The sequence below is a fragment of the Styela clava genome, chromosome 12, assembly GCF_964204865.1.
Source record: "Styela clava chromosome 12, kaStyClav1.hap1.2, whole genome shotgun sequence".
Classification (NCBI taxonomy): domain Eukaryota; kingdom Metazoa; phylum Chordata; class Ascidiacea; order Stolidobranchia; family Styelidae; genus Styela; species Styela clava.
Window position 1 is genome coordinate 2502363 of NC_135261.1, and position 25468 is coordinate 2527830.

A 25468-nucleotide genomic window follows, 5' to 3' on the forward strand; every position below is an offset into this window, starting at 1 on the left:
TACGGCAATAAACAACAAAATCAACGCTCGGGGAAACATTCATTCACCGGCCTATGTAATGGGTGAAAATTGTATTTCCCATTTCCAACTAGGCAACTTCTATTCATTTCAAAACTCTCTGTAGGTTTTTCACTTCAAAATTTTGCGATTTCCTTCTAAAAATTGATATAAATTATTTGTAGCGGTTCTGCGACCTCTCTCGTGCTACTTGAAAGTTTTTTGACTGCATCGTACAATAGACGCGGCGCGGCGGTGTGGCTCGTTAGGAATAGCGCTCGCCACCGCACCTCTAATTACTCTGCGTTGGTTCGCAGGTTCGAATCCCATGCAGGGATGGTTATGTGCGAGAGGATTGCTGGACTCCTCGCCGTCGTTGGGTGGTTCACGTAACCGCACGTAACGTAATTTTTCACAATCCATTGTCTCATTTTCAGAAGGATTAGTTCGAGATCAGAAGAATCCACAACTGCTCAATGCAATCATTGAAGTTTCTTTGAATTCCCCCATAAGAAGTGAGTATTTATGTGGATAGATTTTTAATATTTACGCCAGGGGAGAGGGAAGCCCCTAATTAAGATGTCTTAATCATCTTCCATGATGGCTATGGGATAGTTAGGATAGGATTTACATATTTATCCCGGGGGAGAGGAAAGCCGATAAGACGGCTTATTCATATGGCGAACCACGGCCTCTCGTCCGGTTACCATTCCAAGTCGGGTATGGGATTAGATTTATTGTATTGTTTGTTTTCGGAAGCATGGACTTGGTGGTGGAGGAAGCCGTAACCGACCAGCGGTTACGTGAACCACCCAACGACGGCGAGGAGTCCAGCAATCCTCTCGCACATAACCATCCCTGCATGGGGTTCGAACCTGCGAACCCACGCAGAGTAGTTAGAGGTGCGGTGGCGAGCGTATTCCTAACGCTTAGCCCGTTGAGCCACACCGCCGCGCCTGGTTTTCGTTTCAAAAAATTGGACTAGTTCTTATTTTTGTCTGTGTTATCGCAGTACCAATTTCTGAAATATATCTGGTTATTATTATTATTGTTGTTCCGCAAATGATGAATTGATCAATTTGAATTTTTCAGTGCTCTATTATAGATGGAATAAGGCACTAGAAGGTTATTTGCTTTTGTTTACTCGTTTTTCACATTTTTTTAGAGTCTTGTGAACCCAATATTTCACCCAAAATTTTGCTAATTTATTGATAGCAAAAGATATCAGGAAAATACGTTAGATGTCAGGGTCAACTCCCATAACCATAACCTCCCAAAAATTGTGTTCTTCCTCTTCTTTCTTTTGACTGTGCTTGTATTTTAGTATTTTATTTTTGCTGTAACCCTTTTTTAGAAGATACAATGCTTGTATTTTAGTATTTTATTTTTGCTGTAACCCTTTTTTAGAAGATACAATATCCTAAAGTTGGTATTCTATATCCCCGCCCTTTCTCGTTTTTGCAAGAATAGGGGGTCGCGGATATCCAAGTTTCATATTTCTAGTTTACCCTTGCGTTTACATCAGCGACAGCTGTTGAATACACTAAGGACTGATTTCCAAACCAGAATAATTTAGTCTGAGTTTTATCCTCTGGATTTGATCTTCGCTCAAAATTTTGCGATTTCCTTTGTAGCGGTTCTGCGACCTCTCTCAGGCTACTTAAAAGCTTTTTGACTGCATCGTACAATAGACTAGGTAAAATGCTGTATAAGGCAAGGTAGAATACTGCTTTTTTTCATCGACGTGTCCATATATTTGCGCATCGCTCACTTGTTATCACGAGGAAGCGCGAAAAGTCGGCTTTGTCTCATACGTTCCATAGATAGCCTGTGAGGAGAAGTAATATCTTTTCCCAGGTTCTAAGTTTTGAATCGTAAACGTCTTGCTGCAGCCAACATGTACCGATTGTACATCGCCTCGTTTCCCGTTCTTGTCTTTATAGGCTTTTGTAATGAAGGGTCCGTCATAATCTGATGTTATTATAACGTTCATTGACGATGTTTTGTTATGAATATTTACTCTTGTTTCCACTTTAGCTGGGGCCGGCGGGGCTGCAAAAATAAGAAGGATAAGTCGGTGGGTTCGTGTTGGGGGAATCGATTCCCCTTTCCCTAAGGTGGTTCATCAAGTGGTTCTCAACCCTTTTTCTTTCGCGGCCAGCTTCTGTGGCACAAAAATTCTGCGGCTCATTGACTTTTTCGTGCAAGAAAAAAACTATAAAAAAGCAAAATACTACGCCCGCAAAAATATACGCTTTTCCTTCAATAAATTGTATGAAAATTAGCAAAAACAGCATCATCATACGTTGCCTCCACAATCAAACTTAACTAATTTATCAGTAACTCAATTAAATTTTTAAAAGGTTAGTGTCCTAACAGAAAATGTTGCTGAGGCGCCAGCTGATCTAAACGAAATGACTCTCGACGCGACTTTCAGCCAACTTAACTTGAGAGTCTTTGAAATGAAAAAGTTTTGATTTTATGAATAATTTAGAATAGATTTAGATCTCTCTCAAAATTGAGATATATAAAAGATTAATTAGCATGCCTCACGCTCAATACGAAAGCTTCAATGTATTGGCCACGGAAGTTTGGGATAATGGTTGCGGAACCTGTTGGAGCCAAAGTTGAAGCAAAAAAAAAATTTTAGCTAGAAATATGATTTCAGGATTTAATATTTGAATCGATTCGGAATTAAATGTATCCGGTATTTTACTTTAGGGAAAATTTACAATATTTCAAACTGCGAGAAACAGAAATAAATAGGAAGGCAAAAAGAAAATACCATACCTGTTATAAAAGTAGCACTTGTAAAGTTCTCAAAAAACTTATGAACATTCCCCGGCCTTATATGGATTCGATGTTCCTTTCCCGGTCTCAAATTCAAGCACTTCCAAGCAGGTCTTGCAACTTCAGCGGAATCCACAACTTTTCCTTCAAAATCGGTCACCTTGACTGCGAACATACGCGAATAGGGCGACGGCTTCCATTTAAATTTCACGGCTCCAGTTGGTTTTGTTCTCCGATCTGGGTCCGCCCATTCCCACTCCGGTTTAATTTCAGTTGGAACATCTAGACCTGAATTGAATAGATAAGTCATGTTTATTTTTTCAACCGGTAAAAAACAATCATATAGATTATTAAAAGAGAACAAAAACAATAGATATAATCACACAGCCGCGGGAACTTTTAAAGTCAGTTATCGAGCAGCGACACCCAAATTTCTGAAATCTAATTAAAAAACGGGAATTTTGTTTGCTAAACTACTGCTATTGTCGATGAATATCCCCGGATATCAAAAACTGGTCAGTCGGCTCAATCACAAGCCGGATCATCGTCGGCATTCAATGTCCGCAATATGCATATGCAGTGTCGGGTTTACTATTAGGCAAGTCAGGCTGAGGACCAGCAGCCTCGACATTTAAGGTTGTGAACTGAAATTATTAGCGAATTCCTGAATTACCTGTAATAAAATCAAACCGCGAGGGAGCGCTATAGTGCTCATTCCAAATCGCCCAGATTGTCGCTGTATATTTCTCACTTTGTTTGAATTCAAATGAGTTCTCATCCAACCAGACTTCGGTATCGTTTTTAATTTCGAACTCTTCATTTCTGGTTCCGGATGAGAGAACACACAAATATGACGTAGCCTTTTCGATTCGTGACCAGGAAATAAGAACAGCGTTCCATTCGATGATCTGGACTCTGACTTCGGGAGATTCTGTGACTGAAACGAAGACGTGGGGTTGATCGAATTAGCGCTTGTCGATGCAATCAAAAGTTTTGTTAATTAAAAAACAAGAGAGCTATGCTCAAATATATGGACACGTTACTCTGAAATTCACTGTGGTACGGTGCGGTAACTTACCAGCAGGCTTGACCACGGAACCTGTTCGCTGATCACGTGATCAATATGTGTTTGCGGAATCGCCACATGGTGGCAAATTCTGTTGACGTCATAGCTCAAAATAAAAATGAATCCTATAAAGCTCACAGGAATAGTTGAAATTAATAAAAGTGATAGCTTTCTAGAAAAAAATTCCATCTTTAATCACTGAAATTTCAAAGCGATTGTTCCACTAATCAAAGAAAAAAGTGACTTTTCATAAACGCGTCAAAGAACAAGAACAACAACAACATAATATTGAAACAATCGTTATGTACACTGACGTGTCCAAAAACAAAATAATAGGAAAACGGTCCATATGTACACGTGGTACTTGAAATCCATCACTCAGACAGTTAGCTGAGTGTTCAAACACAATAAGAAACACTCACAATGTATTAAATTGTCTATGTCAAAATTAATATTATTTTTTTATAGAGCTTTGTAGGGTTTTCGATACTCCTTAAAACCCTTGCGTTTCATAGCCCAGTGCGTCTTGTGGTCCGTTAAATACGACAATCTTTTCAGAAAAATAGCTTTTTCACAAATAACTACCCAGGCGTTCTTACCTACTAAGTGACAAGGGTCTGAATCCTCTCCTCCACCAGCTGAAACACGGAATGTGAAGCTCCCAGGTTGCAAGTCAATAAACTCATACACCGATTTCATTGTGGTTACGGACTCTAGTGACTGATCATTTTTCCATAACTTGATTGTGTAATGCACTGTGTCGTCATTGCATTTGTTCCATGTAAGAATCTTGTTTTGATATTTTTGATCTGGTTCGCATTTTACGCCGGTAACTTTTCCTGGTACTGTAAAAGAGTGGGATTTAAAATAAAAATGCAAAATATAGTTGTCTGAATTAGAATAGTTATTATGAGGTGCTGCATATCATATTCGATGAAAATGAAGCACCAGACAACATGGGCGTGAGCAGAATTTGATTTTTCGAATGTTGTGGGGGTTGGTTCCAAAATTTCTAATTGCCAAGAATAGACCGTAACAGCTAGCGGTCTTAACAGCTGGTTGAAACCGTGGATTTTTGAGAATCTTGCTGGTCTTAAAAACGTTCCAAGCTACGAAAAGCCGGTATGTATGATTTTGACATTTCGAAGGGGGGGGGGGGGGGGGGGTTCCGATCACCAACGCCAACAGACTATGCTTCTGCCAGACAAGCGGTTTCTGATACACAAAAAGATTCTATGTTTGAAAGAACGATTTATTTTGTTAGGCTGGAAATGCGTCAAAAACACGTCGTATATAAAATCTTACGTGTGGCAACAGATGGACTCGACTTTTCTGGCGTTTTCACGTCTTTTGAGACACAAGACACGCGAATAACGTAGGGAGTCGCGGGAATTAGATTTTTCAAAATTGTTTTTCTTTCCTGGACAATCTCTTCATATTCTTCGACATCCTTTCCTTTGATTTTCAATATAAAAGTTTCTCTGTGATCAGAATGTATCTCCAATTCCAAATTTGTTATCGGGTCAACCAGAGGGCGTGAGATAGTAACGTCTTTCGGACCTGCGAGGGTAATATCAGTAATTTACAAAAAGAATATAACATTTCTAAGATTGGTTGGACGGTAGAGTGAATTCTAGCAAGTGATTAGGCGGTGCTGTCGGCTTTTTATCCCCCCCCCCCCAAACCAAGGGGGCAACGGAGTGCTCAATGCCGGGAGCCCAAAACTGACTTTACTTATCACCTAAAAAAACTCCCCGTTATTCTAGTTTCATTGCCTGATAAGGTTGTCACTTATTTCACAATATGTTCTCAATTTTTTTGTTAATGAATTGTTTGAACATAATGGGATTTGGAATCTACCAATCAAAATAACACTATAAATGTCACTGGAATTATAAACAGGGGGCCATGGGTGCTAAAAGCTTCCGGAGGAGGGCCGCGAGCCATAAAAGGTTGAGCACAACTGTGATAGAATTTACTTACGTGTGACTATGGTCCCAACGTAATGCTTCGGACTTCGAAGATTCCCATTCATCGCCCAGATTTTAAAACTGTACGTTCTTCCGTCACTAAGAGGCGGAGAAAGGCAAGAGTCCTTCCCAGTAAACGTGATATCTTTTTCTTCCGGATGTGACATAACTACCAGGGCTGACGTCATTCCATGTGACTTTTCATATGAAATCGAAACGCGATCGTGCTCCGTGTCACTAAACTGGTATTCCACGTTGGAAGGTGGGAGGAGAGCTGCAAAAAAATTTTGCAAACTCATTTTTATACGATGTTGGTTCGGAGAGGATTAGGAGGAGGTTTGGTGGTAACTAACTCAGATGACCGTAACTGGTCGTATCGTTACCTCCCAGTCATAACGAAAACTTCTGTTTTACTTATTTTGTTATTATTATATTTTATAATATGTGTTTTCTGGTTGACGATATAATAAATTCTCTCTCTCTAATGGAACACTATATATACAGTAAACAAATTTAAGGAAATAAATATACCTTAAAATAAAATTGCGGCAAGGGTCGGGGGCGTAGTCAGGAATATTCAAAAAGAGAGGTTTGATAGAAGAAACGCTGATAGAATCATCTTTTGCTTCGCACCAGTACGCATGTTTTACTGTAAATAAGCCTGGTATAGTAACCAATTGCTGCTAAATAGGCTTTAAGGACCTCCTGAAGTATGCGCACCAAGATGGCGCACAACCTGTACCACGTTACGGTTTAGGTAATGCGACATCTTGGTGCGCATACTTCGGAAGTACCGGCTTTAATTGGTATTTGAAGGATTGGACACTTATTTTAATTCGACGTTGGTTGGAAGGGGCTACGAAGGGCCCAATTAGAGGAGCCCTAGTAAATTTATTATACAGTGAACAAATTTAAAAGGGTAAACTTAGTTTTAAAATGTGGCATAGGGTAAACGAGAGGAAATTCTAGTTGCCAGGTTAGGCCGTAACAGCTGGAGGACCCCGCCGCTAAAAAGCGTTTCGAGTTACGAAAAATTGCGTGTATGATACAGCAATTCTATTCAATTCAAGAGTCTTGCACCACCCAAACACAAATAAAGAAACACAATGATCAACAACTATTGCCATTCGTTACTAATTACCATCCTAATCAACCAAACTTCGGTAAAATTTTCTCGAAATATCAATACATACTAAACAACAACGAAAGACTGAAAAACATCTTCCGGGCACCCCCAAAATATTTGTGTTTGTGTGCAGCAAGACTCTTGAATTGAATAGAATAGCCATTTACACTCTTTGCTACGGCATCCTTGCGTAATACGCATACGGATCCATCTGCGCAAAGGCATAGAGAGCAAGGAAAGGTAGTTAGTTTCACGCATCCTCAACTGATACAGAAATATGCTTTTTTTTACATTTCACAAAAAGGTGGGGGGGGGGGCTGTGTCTGACCCTCGAAATCCTGAAATTTATGTTTTGCATTTTAGTGATAATAAATATTTATCAAATTAAAAATACAATAGATATAATACTTTGTGTGTAATTTGCGTACCTTTTATGACCCCTAAAATTCGAACCCCAATTTGGGAAGAGGAAGCCCTGGATTAATTTATATCTCTTGCCTTGAAATCTCACAGAAATATTTTGTAGAAATCCTCCACCACTAATGCAAAAATTTCAGATTTGAGAAAAACATCCAATTTAGTAATTATCTAGTTAGGGCTGGAAATGTTTTTAAAATATGAATTTCCAGTGCAATTTGCATTTCTACTCATCACCTTATCCGGATAATACATTTTTTTTGAGCGGTCTCGGGGATGTTTTTTGGCGGGGCTTTCTACAAAACATCCGAATATCATACTCACGTATGAAACACTTTTCCGAAGTTGTCTCCTTTCCTGAAATTCCATCAATGTTGGATGGAGTGACGGTACAGGTATAAAACGCACCAGGTTGCGCGACATAATTCGTGAATGTTGTTCCAACAGATTCGCATGTAACTCCTGTCGCTTTTTCGCCTTCTTCGAATAGCGTGACTTGGTATTTGCTCGCGTTTTCACTTCTTTCCCATTTAGCTCGCAATATGTTATCTTCCAGGTCCAACTGCAGTTTTCTTGCCTTATCCGGGGCTGAAATTCATAACAATTTATAATTTAACAAGAGAATACAATTCCATGATGAACGAAATCTCAGAAAATGAAAAATTTACCGATTTCGATAAGTCGATTATAATAATTAAAGAAAGTATAAGATATATGTTGGGCAGTGCTTCGCAAACGGCGGGGCGCGAGCCACAAGGGGCGTAGACAATTTTTTGAGGGGATTGAAGCTAATTAAAATCAAAAATATATGTTAGATTTGATCTTGCTCGTGTTATTTTGATATTTACATATATTTATTGTTTAGAGCAGGGGTTCCCAAACCGCGGCCCGCGGGCCAACTCCGGCCCGCGTAACGATTTAAAATGGCCCGCCGAGCTTAAGTGAAACAATGAAATAGATTTTGTTTCTACCTTTTTACAATCTAGAAACCGCCAATTGTTATGTCATTATCACAGTTTAAGCTCGTGTTCATAACAATTCAATTATGCCGGTATCTCAATTATACGTACTGTATTAGGATTACATAGGGCAGTAATTTAGTTATCCGCCGTTTAAGAAAGGTTAGAGATGTCAAATAATATACAAGACTCTGAAAACAGATGTTACTCCGATAAATGGCATCGTTCGTATTTCTGTATTGAAAAGAATCACACTTCAGCGATTTATCCACTTTGCCGACGAACTATTCAAGTTATAAAACAATACGACATAAAGCGCCATTATGAATCAAACAAACATGTTTAAAAAAATGTCAAATGTGAATCCACAGAACCCCAGCTAAACCGTAGCACACTTTCGGGCACTACACTCTTCCGGCCCGCGAACACCCTTTCGACTCTAATTTTAGGCCGCGGTCAATAAAGTTTGGGAACCCCTAATTTAGAGATTGCCAGGCTTGTCCATGGGACATAATTTTTGTCCCATTCCCATCCCATGGGGTTCTCATTGAAATAAAATTCAATAAAAAATTGTTAAATTTGGGATTTAGCGTCTACTAAATAGGACTACATGTACGAATAGACATGCAGAACAACAAAATTTAAGTACTTTGTTAATTAACTTTATATTCATAACTATTATAAATGTGTCCCTCACGAAGTATATTGTTAATGCTGAATATATTTTGACTCTTTATACCTAACAAGAGAGATATGCTCAAATATATAGAAACGAAGTCCATAACGAAATGTTTAACCATCATTTCCCCGAAAATCATACCCTTTTCGTGCCCCATGGGTTATACAAATGTGTGCTGTCCAATTCTCATGGACAAGCCTGGAGATTGCAGAGATCTGTTGTGACAAATTTTGCTTGTTTTTACCTCTTTATTTCATTATTTACGTTTCATCCACGTATTTTTAAAGCGTTTCTTGACTGAAACATACTTACTATCTATTAATTAGAACTTATTGTTAGCTAGGTATTTTTGAGGTGGGGCACGAGACTTGACAAATTCTAAAATAGGGCGCGGCTAAAAAGTTTGAGAACCACTGTGTTAGACCATTCACATCTTTCTACCTGTTCTAACAATCTTCTCTTCAGACCATTCTCCGAATCCACTTTTATTTCGTTCACGAATATAGACAGCGCACTCGCAACCTTTATGCAAGGCCTGGCAAAACAAACTTGCTTTATCTCCTTCTGAACTCAAAACTTGCTCTCCACGGCTTCCACTTTCGCATATGCATTTGATCAATAATTCATGCTTTTCGCAATGTTTCTGTGACTTCCAGGCCAGCAAAAATTTGCTTTCCGGTTTACCGTTGTCCAAAACATAATGAATATCACGGTAATCCGGTTTCGCTGGCACTAAAAAATGAAATGCTTATGTTATATTTTTCATTACAAATTTAAAAAATTAAAACCGTTAACAACGAAGGATGGATAACGGTTTACCGACGTCCAAAACATAGTGAATGCCGCTGTAATCCGGTTTTGCTGGAACTAAAAAAATAAACGGATGCAGTACTATCAGTCCTGTGGAGATTATAAATATATTCATAATCGTTAGCTACGTTGGTTACCGGTTTACCGACACTTAAAAGCATCTAGCGATTTCCCGCTATTTACCTGTCAGTACGCTGATGGGGTCTTTGATGGGTTTTCCTGTCTCCGTTCCATATTTAGATGTGATGGTTATCTGGGTATAAAAAAACAAATTAATTTTAAATGTGAAGTATGAGTCGGGGCTAGGGCTGGGCATTTCGAATCGAATAGTAAATAATTCGAATCGGTTTAGAGCAAAATTCCGAATCGCCGCTATCTTGTTTTACTCTTTCCACCAATGGTCGAGGTAAAATTTTCAATTTTTTTCTTATTGAAGCCATATTTTTGTAACACAATCCTGACATACGACTCTTTTCTGTATTGAGGTATTGATGGAAACGTGTTTTTTTATTGTCAGTGATGCATTCTATGTTTTCAGTAATTTATGTGTCTGGAGGACCTAAAATAATAAGTTACATACAATTTCATACCTTCCAAGTATTCGAGATTCGATTCGAAAAAATTATTCGATTCGATTCTGGAATCATCAGGTATTCGAAAATGCCCACTGGGGGATAAGCAAGATTCACTACCTACCATATATATTGTGTAAAGACCACGCAACTAATGCAAAAATGTGAGATTTGAGTAAAACACACCCGCCACCATTGAAATAACAAACGAAAATATCGGTTGGAAACCGAAGACTTATCGATCGATAGTTAGGGGATCCCCCAAAACAGAAACTGCAGTTTCGATTCATCCGCTCCTGTAACTTGCGCACTGCGCATCGCACACACACACTCGGCGGGTCTCAAAATTCTCTCGCTTTACAAAAATCTAGATCAATTTATCAATAATTGATTGATAACTCGCTAATTATACGACATAATTCGCCCAAAATCAAGAGGATTCTGGTCCGAGATAAGATGAATGCACATGCAAAATCTGGAGCAGATTCAATCTTGCTTTCGTGAGAAATCGCGTGCATCTAACAAACATACAGACAAATACCTATCAACATACTTACCGATTAAAATCGATAAGTAATTAGTTATCACCCAGTTGGGGTTAGAGCAGGGGATGAGCAAGGTTTTGGGACAAAGGGCCAAAAATGTTGCCCCCTTAGACTGACTGGGCCATTAAGTGTGACGTAAAACGTTACATTTTATGAACAATATTTACAGCGTTACAAAAGCAAAAGTGGAAAACAATAAGCCCTGTGCCAAAACTAAATCCAATCGCAATCTCAACAAATTCTTTGAGCTATTTTTAGCTAAAACATCAAAATTTAGTTTCAGTTTGGTTGTGGCCGCATCAGGCGGGCCAAATATAATTACTCAACGGGTCGGATTTGGCCCGCGGGTCGTAGATTGCCCATGTCAGGGTTAGAGTTGGGAACGATTTCAAAATTTTGAATTTTCATCGCAATCTGCATTTCGAGCCTTCATAACTAGGGTTGCCATATTTTTGTGACTTCAGATCGGGATGCCTCAAAAGACAACGATTCTGTAACTTCACACATTTTCCGATTTTACTACATAGGCCTACATTTAAAGCTGTCCCGGCTGTATTTATTGACCATATTGTTACGAAATTTCATGCGCATATTCTCTGTCCAAATATCGGGTTCAGTTCGAAAAATAGGAAGGAATTGACGTTAACGATACCGGTACAAATAATTCGAATTTAGACTAATTAGTATTGGTTTTACATGCGATACGTCCGCCATCAATGGGAATCAGCGGGAAACGAACGCATTCACCTTCAGTAAGTAGGCTAGCGCTGCGCTACACAGAAACAACAGTAACGACAACATGTTTGTGTATTATGCTGGAAAAGCGGGACTTTTGGCTGACTTATCGGGACGGCGGGACAAAACGCTGAAAAGCGGGACTGTCCCGCCTAAAGCGGGACGTATGGTAAGCCTATTCATAACCCTAACTGGATATTTACTAATTTGGGGCTCCCGAAGTATGCGAACCAAGATGGCGGACATCGGAACGTAACATGGGTAACAGGTTAGGGTTAGGCGATAATTTTTTTCCAATTTTCCTTATTTTAGTCCTATTATCAGTTCGAAGACTAGCCAAGAGCCTCCCGTGGTATTTATACCTAAAATTATGGCCTAACCCTAACCTAGTACACATGTTACATTCCGATGTCCGCCATCTTGGTTCGCATACTTCTGGAGCCCCACAATTTTTTTATTTTGAGAGGTGGCTTTGTACAAAAATCCATAGCTTGATTTCTCTCTTTATCCCTGGTATTGCTCGTTCTAATAGTCATTTAGCAGAACAGTGGCTCCCAACCTTTTATGCTAGCACTTAAGGTCCCTGTTTATCATTCCAATGGTATTTAAATTGTTATTTTGATTGGTAGATTCCAAATCCCATTATGCTCAAACAATTCATGCTCAATATAGTGAAAACATCCTGTGAAATAACCTTGTCAACCTCGTCAAACAATGAATCCAGGAAGAACGGGTCGAGGCATGGTGCCCCCCCCCCCTTTCCCCCCCAACTGCTCTGTTGCCCCCGGGCCCGGTATTGGGAAATACTGTACTAGAGTATAATATGTAGGCTACTCTTCGTATGGACGATCTGAAAACCGAAAACTTTGAAAAATCGTTTAGTTTCTCTCACCCCGTATTCCGTTGCCAGTTCCAATTTATCAATAATCAAGGAGTTCTTCTCTGTTTCTATTTTACGCGTTTCCTCCTCGCCAACCCGAAATATTTCAATGATGTGAGCAGTTGCACCAAGAGCAGGTGTGAATGATAACGAAACGGAGTCGGGTACCGCTTCTATCAGTTTCACTGTGGCATCTCTGGCAACGCTGAAATCTGGAAAGTGGATATAACTCGTAAATTAAAAATTGAAGCAAATGTTCATTAAGATTCTAGTTACAATTGATGTTTCGTCAACCTTTGGCCCTAGTAGAAGTTTTTGATTTCTGCATTAATTTTAGATTACTGCAATTAAACTAAAACTTGTAGAAAGACTGAATTGTTTGATTCCTGAATTTCGGAAATACGACCAAAGAGTGACAAATAACATGCAATTTCACGTATATGAAGTAAAGTTTCCAACCATGCCTAAAGTATATTTATGTCATAAAATGTCTGGGCGGTTGCTGAAATTCCAATTATTACGTAATATCCTGCATCTCGCCGATTAGCTAATATTACGGAAGTAAAGAAGGAAATCAATGCTCAGGGTAACCCCGGGCTAGAGTTGAATTTTCAGCCTGATGCCAGAGTCACAAGTTCAGGATAACGAAACAGACCACTTTTACTTACCAGTTTTAATCGTTTCTTGAGCGGAATAAGACCCATATCCTAGTTTTTCTGCTGCTTTTACTAGGACTTCATATTTCGTGTTTGGCTGAAGATCAGTGAGCGTGTGTGACGTCACAGTCTTGGTAATTTCCGTCGTCACTGAGCGATCGATGCTCTTGTACTTTATTTTGTAAGTTACTGCACCGTCTGTAGGATTCCAAAAACTGTTTACAGCTGTGTCTGGATTTTCTGGATTCAATTCTACACGAAGACCTTCAACTTTGATGACACCTTAAAATATATTTGTGCAATGTCGCATTCTATTCTCCGGAAAGATGGAATGAAACAGACTACGAGTGAGTTAGTTTATCTTATGTAGTTTCCTTATTTTTTATTTGCGTGCTCCCGCTTCATGGCTCTGCAATAGGGTAGCTGTAAGTTACTGCACAAATAGCTGTTCAACAGCATAGTTCATGTAAGTAAATTGGTTTTGATGATACTCTGGGCCAGGAAATTCCAAGGGTTGGAAGGGGATTCGAAAATTTTTAATTGCTAAGTTGGACCGTAACAGCTACCTCAGTGGGTCTGGATTTTCAAAAGTGTTGAAGGTTCAAAATGCGTTTCAAGCTACAATCCGACCCGCGGAGCAATATAATCCGGCCCGCGACGCTTCACCGAATTATAGTAACAAAACAGCTGTTTTGACGAATATATTCTTTACGTAAGAGAATTTATTTTGAGACTAAATTATATTATAACCTAACAACTATTTACTTCACAATTACCCGTTTAATGAGCCTATAATTTGATTATAATTACCAAATGGCAACTAAACGCAGAAAAGTTGATGCTAAGTGTAAATGGTTCAATGGCGAAAATATTCAAATGGTCAGTTGCTTGGAATTCAACTTCTGATCTGTGTGGAAAAATGTGACTCATCGGCCATCCGTTCGGTTTTTAATTTTCTAAAAATAGGTGCGGCCCACCAATGTCTTGCAACCTTTAATTTTGGCCCGCAGGCGACAAAAGGTTGCCAACCCCTGGCTTAGAGTAATGGTTCCAGGAGTCTGGTAGCCATGGTTGAACAATTTTCGCTATGTCATTCCTAACCTCCCATCCGACTACGCAATCCGGAAATAACGTAATAAGGACCGCCAGTCCTCACCAGCATATACGGACGGTCAATCTAAAATGGCAAAACGAGAAATATATCGAAAAACTTCGGAGACCACAGGTCTATGAATATATTTGGAGTGTAATCACCGACAAACAAAATACGTATATGTTCTCAGTCCTTACGTTCTAAAATCTAAACGGTCACTCCATATTTATAAATATAACAGACTTACGTGGGTCAGTCTTTATCGGAGGCGCAGCACAGAACTTGCTCGTTGTCTTTTCAGTTCTTGCTGCCACTTGAAATGTGTGGGTTGTGCCAGCCTGGAGTTCCTTCTGTGGAATTTCGAAGTAGGTACTCTTGGTGAAATACGATTTTGGTATGTGAGTGGAAGTCATTGCGTCCACTCTGTATTCCTTGAAGCCGTTTGTGTTTTCCGGTGGGTACCATCGTATTGCGATCACGCCCGTGCGCTTTTCAGCTTTAACACGTTGAGGGCAATTTTCGTCCCCTGTTTAAAAACATTATACATTGATAACGAGTGCTAGCAGGAATTTTTATAGTAATGTAGTTTTATTACGATATATACAGCTCAGCCAATGTTTCGAATATCTATTCCAGTCGTTCACAAAATTGATCGGGGGCCATAAATGGAAGCAAAAGGATATTCGCGGGCCAGGAGAAGAGAGCGGCCACAAGGGGCCGATACCGGTATCGGTACGTATAATTAAGCTACCGGTATAATATAATTGTTACGAATATACACGTTTTTAAACTGTGATAATGACGTAACAATTGGCGGTATCGAGAACGAAAAAAGAAAAAAAGCTTTTAACTATTTCACATAAGTTCGGCGGGCCATGTTAAATAGTTACGCGGGCCGTAATTGGCCCGCGGGTCACGATTTGAGAACTGCTAGTCTATACCGTCAAACTTTACCAGAGAAATGATTAGAAACAGAAACATCTCATATATAAAAAGATCATATTACCTATGAATTTTGAAACAATGTCGGATTTGTTCTCCCAATCTCCTATCTTCGAGATGACCTAAAAAAATCAGACTTGTATATTTTTCTTGTTTCTAACATTCGAAATTTGACCAACTTTTTTAACCAATTGACCAACCAAGTTTAAGACAGTGCCTCTCGAACTTTTTTCCAAGCAAACCGAATTCTCTAAAAAATGAAGTTTGTAAAAAAATCCAAATCCGAACGGTTGGGAAACCCTGCTTGATTAGCCATTGAATGCGGCGACATTTTTAAAGCAAAACGATCTGTATGTGCACTTAGCGTCAAATGAAATTCTCAATCGAATTTCACACGAACTTACTTGGAACTTGTAATCATTTCCGAGAAAAATCGATGTTGATTGGTCAATTTTGATCTTGCATTCGTGTTCGTTGCCTGCAGTTGTTTCCGGGTGCAAAGTTTCCTCCGTGTTTTTGTCTAAGACCTTAATTTCGTATTTCTCAGCGCCTTCACATGGTCGCCAATTCAGGTAAACAAAATCGTCGTCAGATTTAATTTGGATGTCCTTAGGCTTGGAAGGTCCTGATGAAATAGGAAGGTATTAGTGTGATGTGAATAAAGATTACATTAGTTCAGTGTTTCCCGACCTAGGGGCACAAAGTTGGGTCGCCTAAAATTTCTTTCGAGTCGCGTTTTTTTCTTGAACAAAAATTTAAAAAAACTTGAAAAGTAAAAATTGACTTAATTTTAATGTAAATTCAATTGTTTATTTTTGTATTTGGCGTTGAAGTGTTTCTTAATAGCAACTGCAAGTATCACAGCGTAAAATTTGGCAGCATCTACTTTTCCTAAGCAAAGCCACGCCGCAACATAAAAACTCGCTGATGGCAAATAGGCACAGGTATCTCACTTTATATTAATTTCTGGTAAAATAAATGACTTTTAAAAATGATTATTTCGTTGTGGGTCATATTGATCATGTGAAATAATTAGGAATATTAGTAACACTGCAGGAAATAAAAAGCAAATTTTTCCCCAAGAACGACAAAGTTCTATCTTGTGGAAGAATTTTTCTCCGGTTGAGAAACGTGAACGTAACACAGGGGTTTTGTCGAAGGGTGATATAACCAACTTCAGACTTTTAGCTGGGACGCACAAAAAAAAATTCGCGGGGAAGGCAAGAGAAGAGAATGCGGCTATCGCTTAGCCTTACAATAATAAATGCACCGGGCAAAACCGCGAAAGATTTGAAGCAGCGACAAGAGTAAAAAAACATGTATTTTTATCCACGTAGGCGCCTTTTTCAACAGGCGGATTAGGATTTTATGCTTGGTGGAGTTTATGCTCTGTATGTTGACAAGGACCACACTAAATGACCTGTCGGCCCGGGTTGTGGCCCGCGGCCCATCTTAACATAAACAAAGTCTTACTTGTGTAAAACGTCACTTCTGAGGCATGTGAACCAGTGCCATCATTGCTTTTAAAGTGTGTCTCAATCGAAGCTTGGTAACGTCGACCACAACGCAATGTCTTCCCGGGTATTTCAACAGAGGTTCTGTCTTTGGATATATCTTTCGAGATCCATACTGTTCCTTCATTATTCCTTACGGTAGCTTGGAAATGCTTTATGATGCTTTTTCCGGACAATGGGAGTTTCCAGTGCAGTTTTGCCTTATCAATAAATGCACCAGATGGTTCCTTTGGCTGTCGGCATTCAAGAGAGGTGCCTTAAATATAAAAAGCGTTTAAGTTAAGCAGCTAATACATGGATTTCAGATTCGAAATGATTGGGTATTCCCGAAGTATGTGAACCAAGATGGCGGACATCGGAACGTAGTATGTGTACCAGATTAGGGTTAGGCCATAATTTTATTTCAATTTTCCGTACTTTAGTTCTATTACGAGTTCGGGAACTAGTCAAGTGACTTCCGTATTATTTGAACCCTAATCTGGTACACATACTACGTTCCGGTGTCCGCCATCATGGTCCACGTACTTCGGTAGTACCGATGATTGATATCTATAAAAGGGCTGTCCACAGTTGTTCCATTTGTTCAACGTTTGTCCCACTAATCTCACACTTGGTTGGGGCACTGGGAATTTACAGTGCGGTTTTGCGTTGTCGAGAAGTTTCCGTTGGCTGTTGTTGGCATTCTGCAGTACAGGAATGCTTCTTTATCTGAATGGTATTTTGAAAATAGCTGTCCCGCACTGGTATCCCCCCCTCCTCCAAACAAAGCAACTTATGCATCTCGAATTACCATGGCCACCACCTCATCTAGGGCACAATAGAGAGGGCAGGCGATGCCGGGCCGGGCCACTTACATATGCCTTGTTCGGAGCGAAAGATGTGAATATATGCGTAGATAAAAAAGGAAAGAGACTTGAAGTGACGTCCTAATACAAAATAATACGTCACAATACATTCAAAATCATTTTTGTGAATGCTTATATAAGGAGAGAAGTCATCATATTTAAAAGCTACACTCGTAAACATCCAGAGCAAATCAGTAACCATGACTTATACTTACATCTCAAATCATTGGTGTTATTGTCATAATGGCCACCTGAAAAATATTTTTTTCAATTTTTAGTTTTTTACAAATATAATAAATTTATTAAAAAAAAGTGTCGCTCTTACCAAGGCTTCAAAGACCACAAAAACACTATAGGAATTTGAACGTAAAGAATTTCCGAAGCACGTATTTTAGATGCTTTTAAAGGCGCGATTTAAATGTTCTTTTCTCAAAAATCGATCGCATAATGTCATAATGCATATACTACAAACGGGCCGCATTTTAACCACAAAAGATGCGACGGCCACAGAATACTATTGTTAAGTATTTATACTATTTAATTTATTTATTAGTCCGATACTGATGTTTAATATGCTCCTTATATTCATTTCAGTCTAAAACATAGTTAATGGATAGCATTCGTAAGTTTTGCAGTTGAAACTTCTCCCTAAGCGAGAGCTATGACAGAATTTGACAACATAGGAAAAATATAATTATATATACTCAACAACAACAATGTTTTACAATTTTTTTATTTTCTTGTAAAGCGTATTTCCGAGGGTAGATGGAGGATGCGATATGCGCGCTAAGTAACTCAATTTTTACGTAACAATACGTAATTAATCTGTTTTCTGTGATCCATCGTTCGCTGTACTAGATTAGAAGAATGATACCATATTAAAAAATCGTTTATATTAATTACGCCGCAGATATTGTGATATATGTTTGGGTTCATCAAAGATTTTTGCGGACCGCAAAATATGCATCGTCGGGCCGCATGCTGCCCGCGGCAGCGTGTTAAGAACCCCTGTACTACATGGTAATCTATTCTATTACTTACATCAGTATCGGCATTTCTTTATAACCCATTGCGGCTTATAGCCTGATGCCTCTTATGTATGAATAAAACCACAATTCTAAACAGTTTATTGTCAGTGCGCCTTACGGTATGCAAATACCGGGTCTTCCCGAAGTATGTTAACCAAAATGGCGGACACCGAAACGTAGTATGTGTACCAGGTTAAGGTTAGACCATAATTTTAGGTACAAATACTACGGGAGTAACTTGGCTAGCCCCCGAACTCGTAATAGAACCAAAATAACAAAAATTTGAATTAAATTATGGGCTAACTTTAACCTGAAGTTCCGGTGTCCGCCATGCTCCGGTGTCACATACTTCTGGAGCGCCAAATACCGTACTAAAACATATTAGAAGTGGAATACACTATACTTACCGGCATTAGTGATCATGGAAATGTCTGAATTAACAATATTGACAACCGCGGTATTCTTTACTAAATTGGCCATGACGCTTTTTCGTAGGCCTGTTGAATCTGAAAGAGAAGATTTATCGTTATGTGGGTTATTGATATTCGTTTACAAATCCGGATCCGGAAAATTTTGACTCCTGTCAGAATTGTATGTCAAAATCGCGCGTTCTTGTTCAATATTTGTTTGCGAAACCGAATCCGGAAAACTTCGACTCCTACCTGAATCGTATGATGAAATAGTGAGTTCTTGTTGGATATTTGTTTACGAATCCGAATCCGGGAAATTTTAACTCCTAACCGAGTCGTATGGCGAAATAGCGAGTTCTTGTTCAATATTTGCTTACGAATCCGAATCCGCAAAATTTTGCTTTCACCCGTATCGCATGGCGAAATGCTTTTTTGAGTTTTAATGAGAAGTTATATTTCATTATAATCTGCAATCAATCAATGAAAATCTGCAATTCTGACTTTTGCCGTTTAGAACACTATTCATTGTGCAATTATTAAATCGTGACACTCTATTTCATCCTTGTTACCGGACCCATGTCGTATCCACAAATGTGTTTTTACAAGATTAGTGGGCTCACTTACAACACCGTTTAACTCATAAAAAGTCATCAGCGCCTACTCTAAGACCATCGATTAGGAGTCCGGGTTATAAAATATCTATCCTCGACTCCAGATCCGAACACGAAAAAAAATTTGATAACAAAAACTTCTGCGTATGCAAGCCCTCAATAATGAACTGCCAAGAACCCTCAGTAATAAGGACTTATAAGTTTTAGCAGTAAGTTTTGATTTAATGAAGTCAACAAAAGTCTGCAATTCCGATTTAGCCGAAATAGCCCGCTTGAAATACCATTCCTTGTACAATTAATAATTATTGAACTTACAGGGTGTCTATAAAGTCTCTTTACAATTTCATTTTTGTTATGGAGTCAGTTCTCAATATACTTTAACCAGGTTTGTTATTTTTCAATCAGTAATTGTTTAAATATTCATGTTTACTTCATGTAATACATCTGTGAGCGCCAAAACAATATATGGTATCGATAAATTCCCTTTACCATTCCAATAATTATTGAGACTTTATGAACACTTTATATCACTTACTTTGGTCTTTTTTACCGGTCCCCGTGTCCACATCAGACGTTATTTTGTCCTTATTTCCCGTTGCTTCTGTCGCCTCCTTTGCTGATTCAGAAACTGGAAACGTTAGAGTACTCTTTACTATGCATATTGTATTAATATAGTTCACTGGCAGCTGATACATTTATTTAAGCATATATGAAATATTAGAGCGTATATAGAGCCGAAGAAGACACTAACAAAATGTATTTCTATAACGTTTCGTCTGACCAAAATCAGACTACCTCAGCTCAGACAAGCAGTTTACAAGTAGATAATCGGTATGTTTAAATGATTGTGTACAAAATTCCTATACGGCGCCGTGTAAGATGACTGAGGGGAATGAGCACAAAATAACGTCCATTGCCTGAGCGCTACCGCGATTGTGTTATTTATACACCGTGCACAAAACGGACTACTTTTTCCTCTCTTTACTTTTTTTTCGCTGGCGGATACGAGTCCATAAATGCAAGAAGTCTGTATCACGAGTGACTATTCTGAGTGATTCAGAAGTTTTGCTGCACTTAACTCAAATACAAATTTGTAATCTTCCTCGGGCAATGCGTAAAACTAACTACTAAACCTTCCTTTAGGGTTGCTCCCTCATACGTATAGTATATGGCGCTCTAGCAAGAATAAAAACAACTGTCCAAAGTGATTTAAGAGTCGTGCTGATTGCTGCATACTAACACAGTATATTCCCATATTTCTGTAGGACTAACTGCATATCCCTCTTTTATCCCTTAGTATTGGTGAATCCATAACATGCGCACAATGAATTATTCTATAGCAAGAGTAAAAATAACTGTTTGAAGTTGTTAATGAGTATTGCTGCACACTGATAGGGAGAGCTGACTCTGATGACTTTATGGTTGTATCGCTCCCTCCAGTCTATACCGAACTAACTTGCATATTTTGTATATATTCTATTGTACCATTTGCTTGTTTTCTGACGAAACAATAAATCTCTTTCTCTATCTCTCTCTCTCTCTCTCTCTCTTATACAAATATTTATAGAATTTGTACAGATATAACCGTTATTTCTGAATCATATAGAACATGATATACTGCTTTTATTTGTAAAATATTAGCGTATTTCAAATGCACCGAATTAGCGTTTCGACAGAATTATACAAAGAAGACGACGACCTCAATTCTCACTTCTTATGTAACAATCATTATTATCATTAACCTACTATGTCATAACAATTGATTTATTCAGATAAAACCTATCAATGCCATTCAAGCGTAAAAATATTGATTAGCTAGTAATATCAATCGGGAACCGTGAAGAAAATATTTAACAAATAAATAGGCAGCGATAACCTTAAGAAATTAGTATATTGGGTAGGAACATAACCCCGTTGGGGTGGGGGATGGGGTGGCTATGCGGGTCGAAACCCCCTTTTTAAATAAAGATTTTATCCAAAAAAAGCTTTCTGCATATAATCATACAAAGCAATCTTTCGTATCTTAAAACGCTCTTTAAAATCTAGAATCTACGAAAAATTGCTATGTAAACAGACAGAAAATGTTTTTATTTTTGCATTTTTATATATTTATTTTTATTTTTACACACCCCTGGGTGCGACCCTGCCCTCCTAACCTAGACTTAATAAATCGGTCCTTAGTGTGCCCGTTACTGGTCCAGACTATGTTGACGTCACTGATTAATAATCGCAAGTTTAAATCAAGGATGGCCTTACCTCACATCTTCGTTATGTTCGTTCGGGTCCGTTGGCGAATCCTTGTCCTCCATCGCGATACTTATATGTGAATAATACTTAATGCTAAACACGAATTGCATAGTGGTTAGAGTTGTTTTTAACTAGGTTCAGTCAATTTTTTCACATACCCAAAATACGAAAGTGTACAAACAGTGAGATAAAATAAAAATGATGTATTATTTCAGCGTAAGGGAGGCGCGATCAACCAGCAATAGTTATCGTCACCTATGTTCAGTGGCGCCCTAGGGTTCAGCCAGTACAGTCCAGGCAAGTTTACGTTGAATTCCGAGAGTTTCCATTATATATTGTTGAAATATAATCGAATAACAATTAGTTTTGTCGTTATCATATACTTCAAGTTGAGGTTATCCGAGACTAATTCAAAATCATTCCTCAATGCCTTTATGCTAGTGAAACCGTATAATACAAGGATGCTGTAACTATGGTAAACAGGACTGTCGAATTGCATGGTTCCCGGGTGTCCATAAAGTCCCCTCGCAATTTCAATTTTGTTATGAAGTCAGTTCTCAATATATCTTAACCAGGATTGCTGTTTTTTAATCAGTAATTGTTTAAGTTTTCATACATCTATGAAGGCTAAAACAATATATGGTATCAATAAATTTCCTTGCCAATTTGAAAAAAAAATTAAGACATTATGGACACCCTCTATTGAATTGCTGCACTTTGGTTTAAATTAAAATACATTCTAATTTGCTTTATGTATATTCATTCTATACAATTCCTATTACACTACAGTCTTACAAGTATTGCGCATGTATTACCTACTGTTCCAGTGCCGCCAAGTTAATACTCTACGCGGCTTCTACGTATCATCTTCTTTTATCTGTTACAGTTCGTGTTCCGCTTTATTTAATTTGAGCCATTCGTCCGTATTGTTTGGTATTGTTCTATGAAAACAGTATTCATTTGTTTATTAAGCCTTAGTACCCTGCGATTGCGCCAGTCAGTTGTAAAGTATGCTCAGGAATTCAGTGGACGAAAACCGAATAATATCATCTTTCGAATACATTCTAAAGCATCGGTCTGTAACAGGCAGCCCGTGGATCACAACCAGACAAACCAGGTAATTTGTGTGACCCTTGTTAACACCAAGATATTTCCCCATCAAAAATCTGACAGTCTTGCTGCACACTAACACAAATACATTTCTGTAACGTTGAACTATTTATGTCTGAAGAAGTCTGACCTTGGTCAGTCGAAACGTTACAGAAATATATTTGTGTTAGTGTGCGGCAAGGCTCTTGAATCACTTACGATAGTTATTACTTGTCGATCTTGATCGGGAAGGATGTTGATAGGTATTTGTCTGTCTGTTTGTCTGTTAGATGCACGCGATATCTCACAAAAGCGAGGTTGAATCTGCTCCAAATTTGAATGCATGTGCATTCATCATATCTCGGACCAGAAGCCTATTGATTTTGGATGAATTATGTCGTATAATTAACGAGTTGTTAAATAATTAGTGATGGGACACGCGGTGTCACTATAGAGTCATGAATCGAAACCGCAGTTTGGATCGATAAGTCTTCGGTCTCCGACCGATATTCTCGTCGTTACTTTTGCTACAGCATCCTTGCATTATACGCGACCGGATCCGCCGTCACAAAGGCATAAAAGAGAGTCAAGTAGTTAGTCTCGCAGACATCAAATCATCAGCAAAAATCCGACAGTTTTTGTTTGAAAAGGCGCTTACATGGATAAAAATACATATTGATTTTTGCGCTCGTCGCTGCGTTAAATCTGACATTGTGTTGCACACGCATATTTTAAAGTAGAGTTTTCGAACACTGGATATAGGATATATACCTGATTAAGCCGTCCTATTACCTTTCCTCTTTCCTGGGGTGGATATGTAAATCCTATCCGAACCTTCTTACGTCTACTTATACATAAGGAGCTTCAACAAAACAGGACCGGTATATTCTCAGTTTGATCATTGCCTACCAAATTCATTATACTTTGAATAGGGCGATGTACATTTCAATTTAAGATCTCTAATCTGGGATGCCGACTTCTTGATTTAGTTAGGTCTAATCTAACTCTGAGTAAAGTATGGCCGCGGGCCCGTTGGGTAATTTAATCATGCCTGCCTGATGCTGCCACAACCAAACTAAAACCAAATTTTGATGTTTCAGCTAAAAAAAGCTTATTGAATTTGTTGAGATTGCGATTGAATTTAGTTTTGCCACGAGGCATATTGTTTTTCATATAATGTAACTTTTTACGTCACACATACATGGCCCGTCAGTCTAGGTGGGCAAAATTTTGGCCCCTGGTTCAAAACCTTGCCCACTTCTGATCTAACTATTCCTAAATTATAACCCCCCGCGCAAATCACCCCTTATTTCTGAAGACAGAGAACACGGCGACATAAAACGCAACGTGTCCCTATTAATTTAAAGTTTATCGGAATATTCAGGGTGAAGCCCCTGGGACGCCTAGAGGTGTTACAGCTTATTTAAAAAAAGGCGGGAATCTTCTTGCCCAATAGCATTCAACTGGAAAGACAAAGTCATCGAAATTATAGTTAATCCCGTGTTCACGTTGGGTTCGCTACATCTCCTTACAAAGTATTGTGGGCACAGCGACTTAATAGATAAAATTGTTTCCGGTTCCGGAGGTCAAAGGTCACGCTGATTCAGAAATGTATATGCAGAATGACATAAAAAAATTTCCATATTCTATAAATGGAGTAAATTATGTAATTTTCTCCTCGCTCGAACTTTTGTTTGGATATGATTTTGCCCAAAAGTTTCAGAAATCTAGGACTTTTGCAATAAAGTTATAGAACAGTGGTTCTCAAACGTTCGGGCGCGGCCCACAAAGGGGGGGGGGGGGGGGGGGTCGGCGTATACAATTTTTGATGCTCCCGAAGTATGCAAACCAAGATGGCGGACATCGGAACGTAACACGGGTAACAGGTTAGGGTTAGGCGATAATTTCTTTCCAATTTTCCTTATTTTAGTCCTATTATCAGCTCGAAGACTAGTCAAGAGCCTCCCGTAGTATTTATACCTAAAATTATGGCCTAACCCTAACCTAGTTCACATATTACATTCCGATGTCCGCCATCTTGGTTCGCATACTTCGGGAGCCCCCAATTTTTTCTAGGGGACTCGAAGCGAATTAAAAATAAAACCATTTGTTAGATCTGATCTTGACCGCCTTATTTTGGGTAGTTATATTTCTTTGTTTTGGATATTCACGTTCCATCCACGTATTTTCAACGTGTTTTTTTTTTTTTTGAATAAAACATACTTTCGCTTTACTAACTGGTATTTGTAGCTAGTTATTTTTGAGATGGGTTGTGATACTTGACAAATTCTAAAAAAGGAGGCGCGGCTTAAATGTTTGAGAACTACTGCTCTATAATATGTTCCGAATGACATCTCTGCGACAGACTATCCTGCGTTGCCCTGTTCTCTGTAGACAACCACTCAACATGTAAAGAAACTTTACCAAATCCGAAGGATATGGCAATTTCGCAGTGATGACTTTGTTTGTGTAAAAACTACGAGCGAG

At 38.7% G+C, this 25468-nt stretch overlaps 1 protein-coding gene across 1 annotated transcript; it reads right to left on the minus strand.

The window, feature by feature from the left end:
- Window positions 1–1372: 1372 nt before the first annotated feature.
- LOC120329777 (collagen alpha-1(XII) chain-like) lies at window positions 1373–21987 on the minus strand. Its single transcript, XM_078118861.1, has 19 exons — window positions 21902–21987; window positions 20181–20273; window positions 19032–19130; window positions 17812–17847; window positions 16711–17007; window positions 15642–15862; window positions 15302–15359; window positions 14543–14821; window positions 13215–13484; window positions 12559–12758; window positions 9998–10067; window positions 9446–9736; window positions 7691–7954; window positions 5837–6097; window positions 5159–5413; window positions 4453–4698; window positions 3461–3724; window positions 2788–3075; window positions 1373–2049 (listed from the first exon to the last, which is right to left on the minus strand). Exons 3-19 carry the CDS (start codon window positions 19102–19104, stop codon window positions 1775–1777), a joined length of 3648 nt encoding a protein of 1215 aa, XP_077974987.1. The 5' UTR covers window positions 19105–19130; window positions 20181–20273; window positions 21902–21987; the 3' UTR covers window positions 1373–1774.
- Between the last annotated feature and the right edge of the window lie 3481 nt (window positions 21988–25468).

Coding starts and splice junctions, on each gene's coding strand:
- LOC120329777 (XM_078118861.1), bottom strand. CDS start 19,104: ATGGCCAATTTAGTAAAGAATACCGCGGTTGTCAATATTGTTAATTCA. Junction 17,848..19,031: donor TTCCATGATCACTAATGCCG/GTAAGTATAGTG, acceptor AATATTTTTCAG/GTGGCCATTATGACAATAAC. Junction 14,822..15,301: donor CATTGTTTCAAAATTCATAG/GTAATATGATCT, acceptor GTTTTTAAACAG/GGGACGAAAATTGCCCTCAA.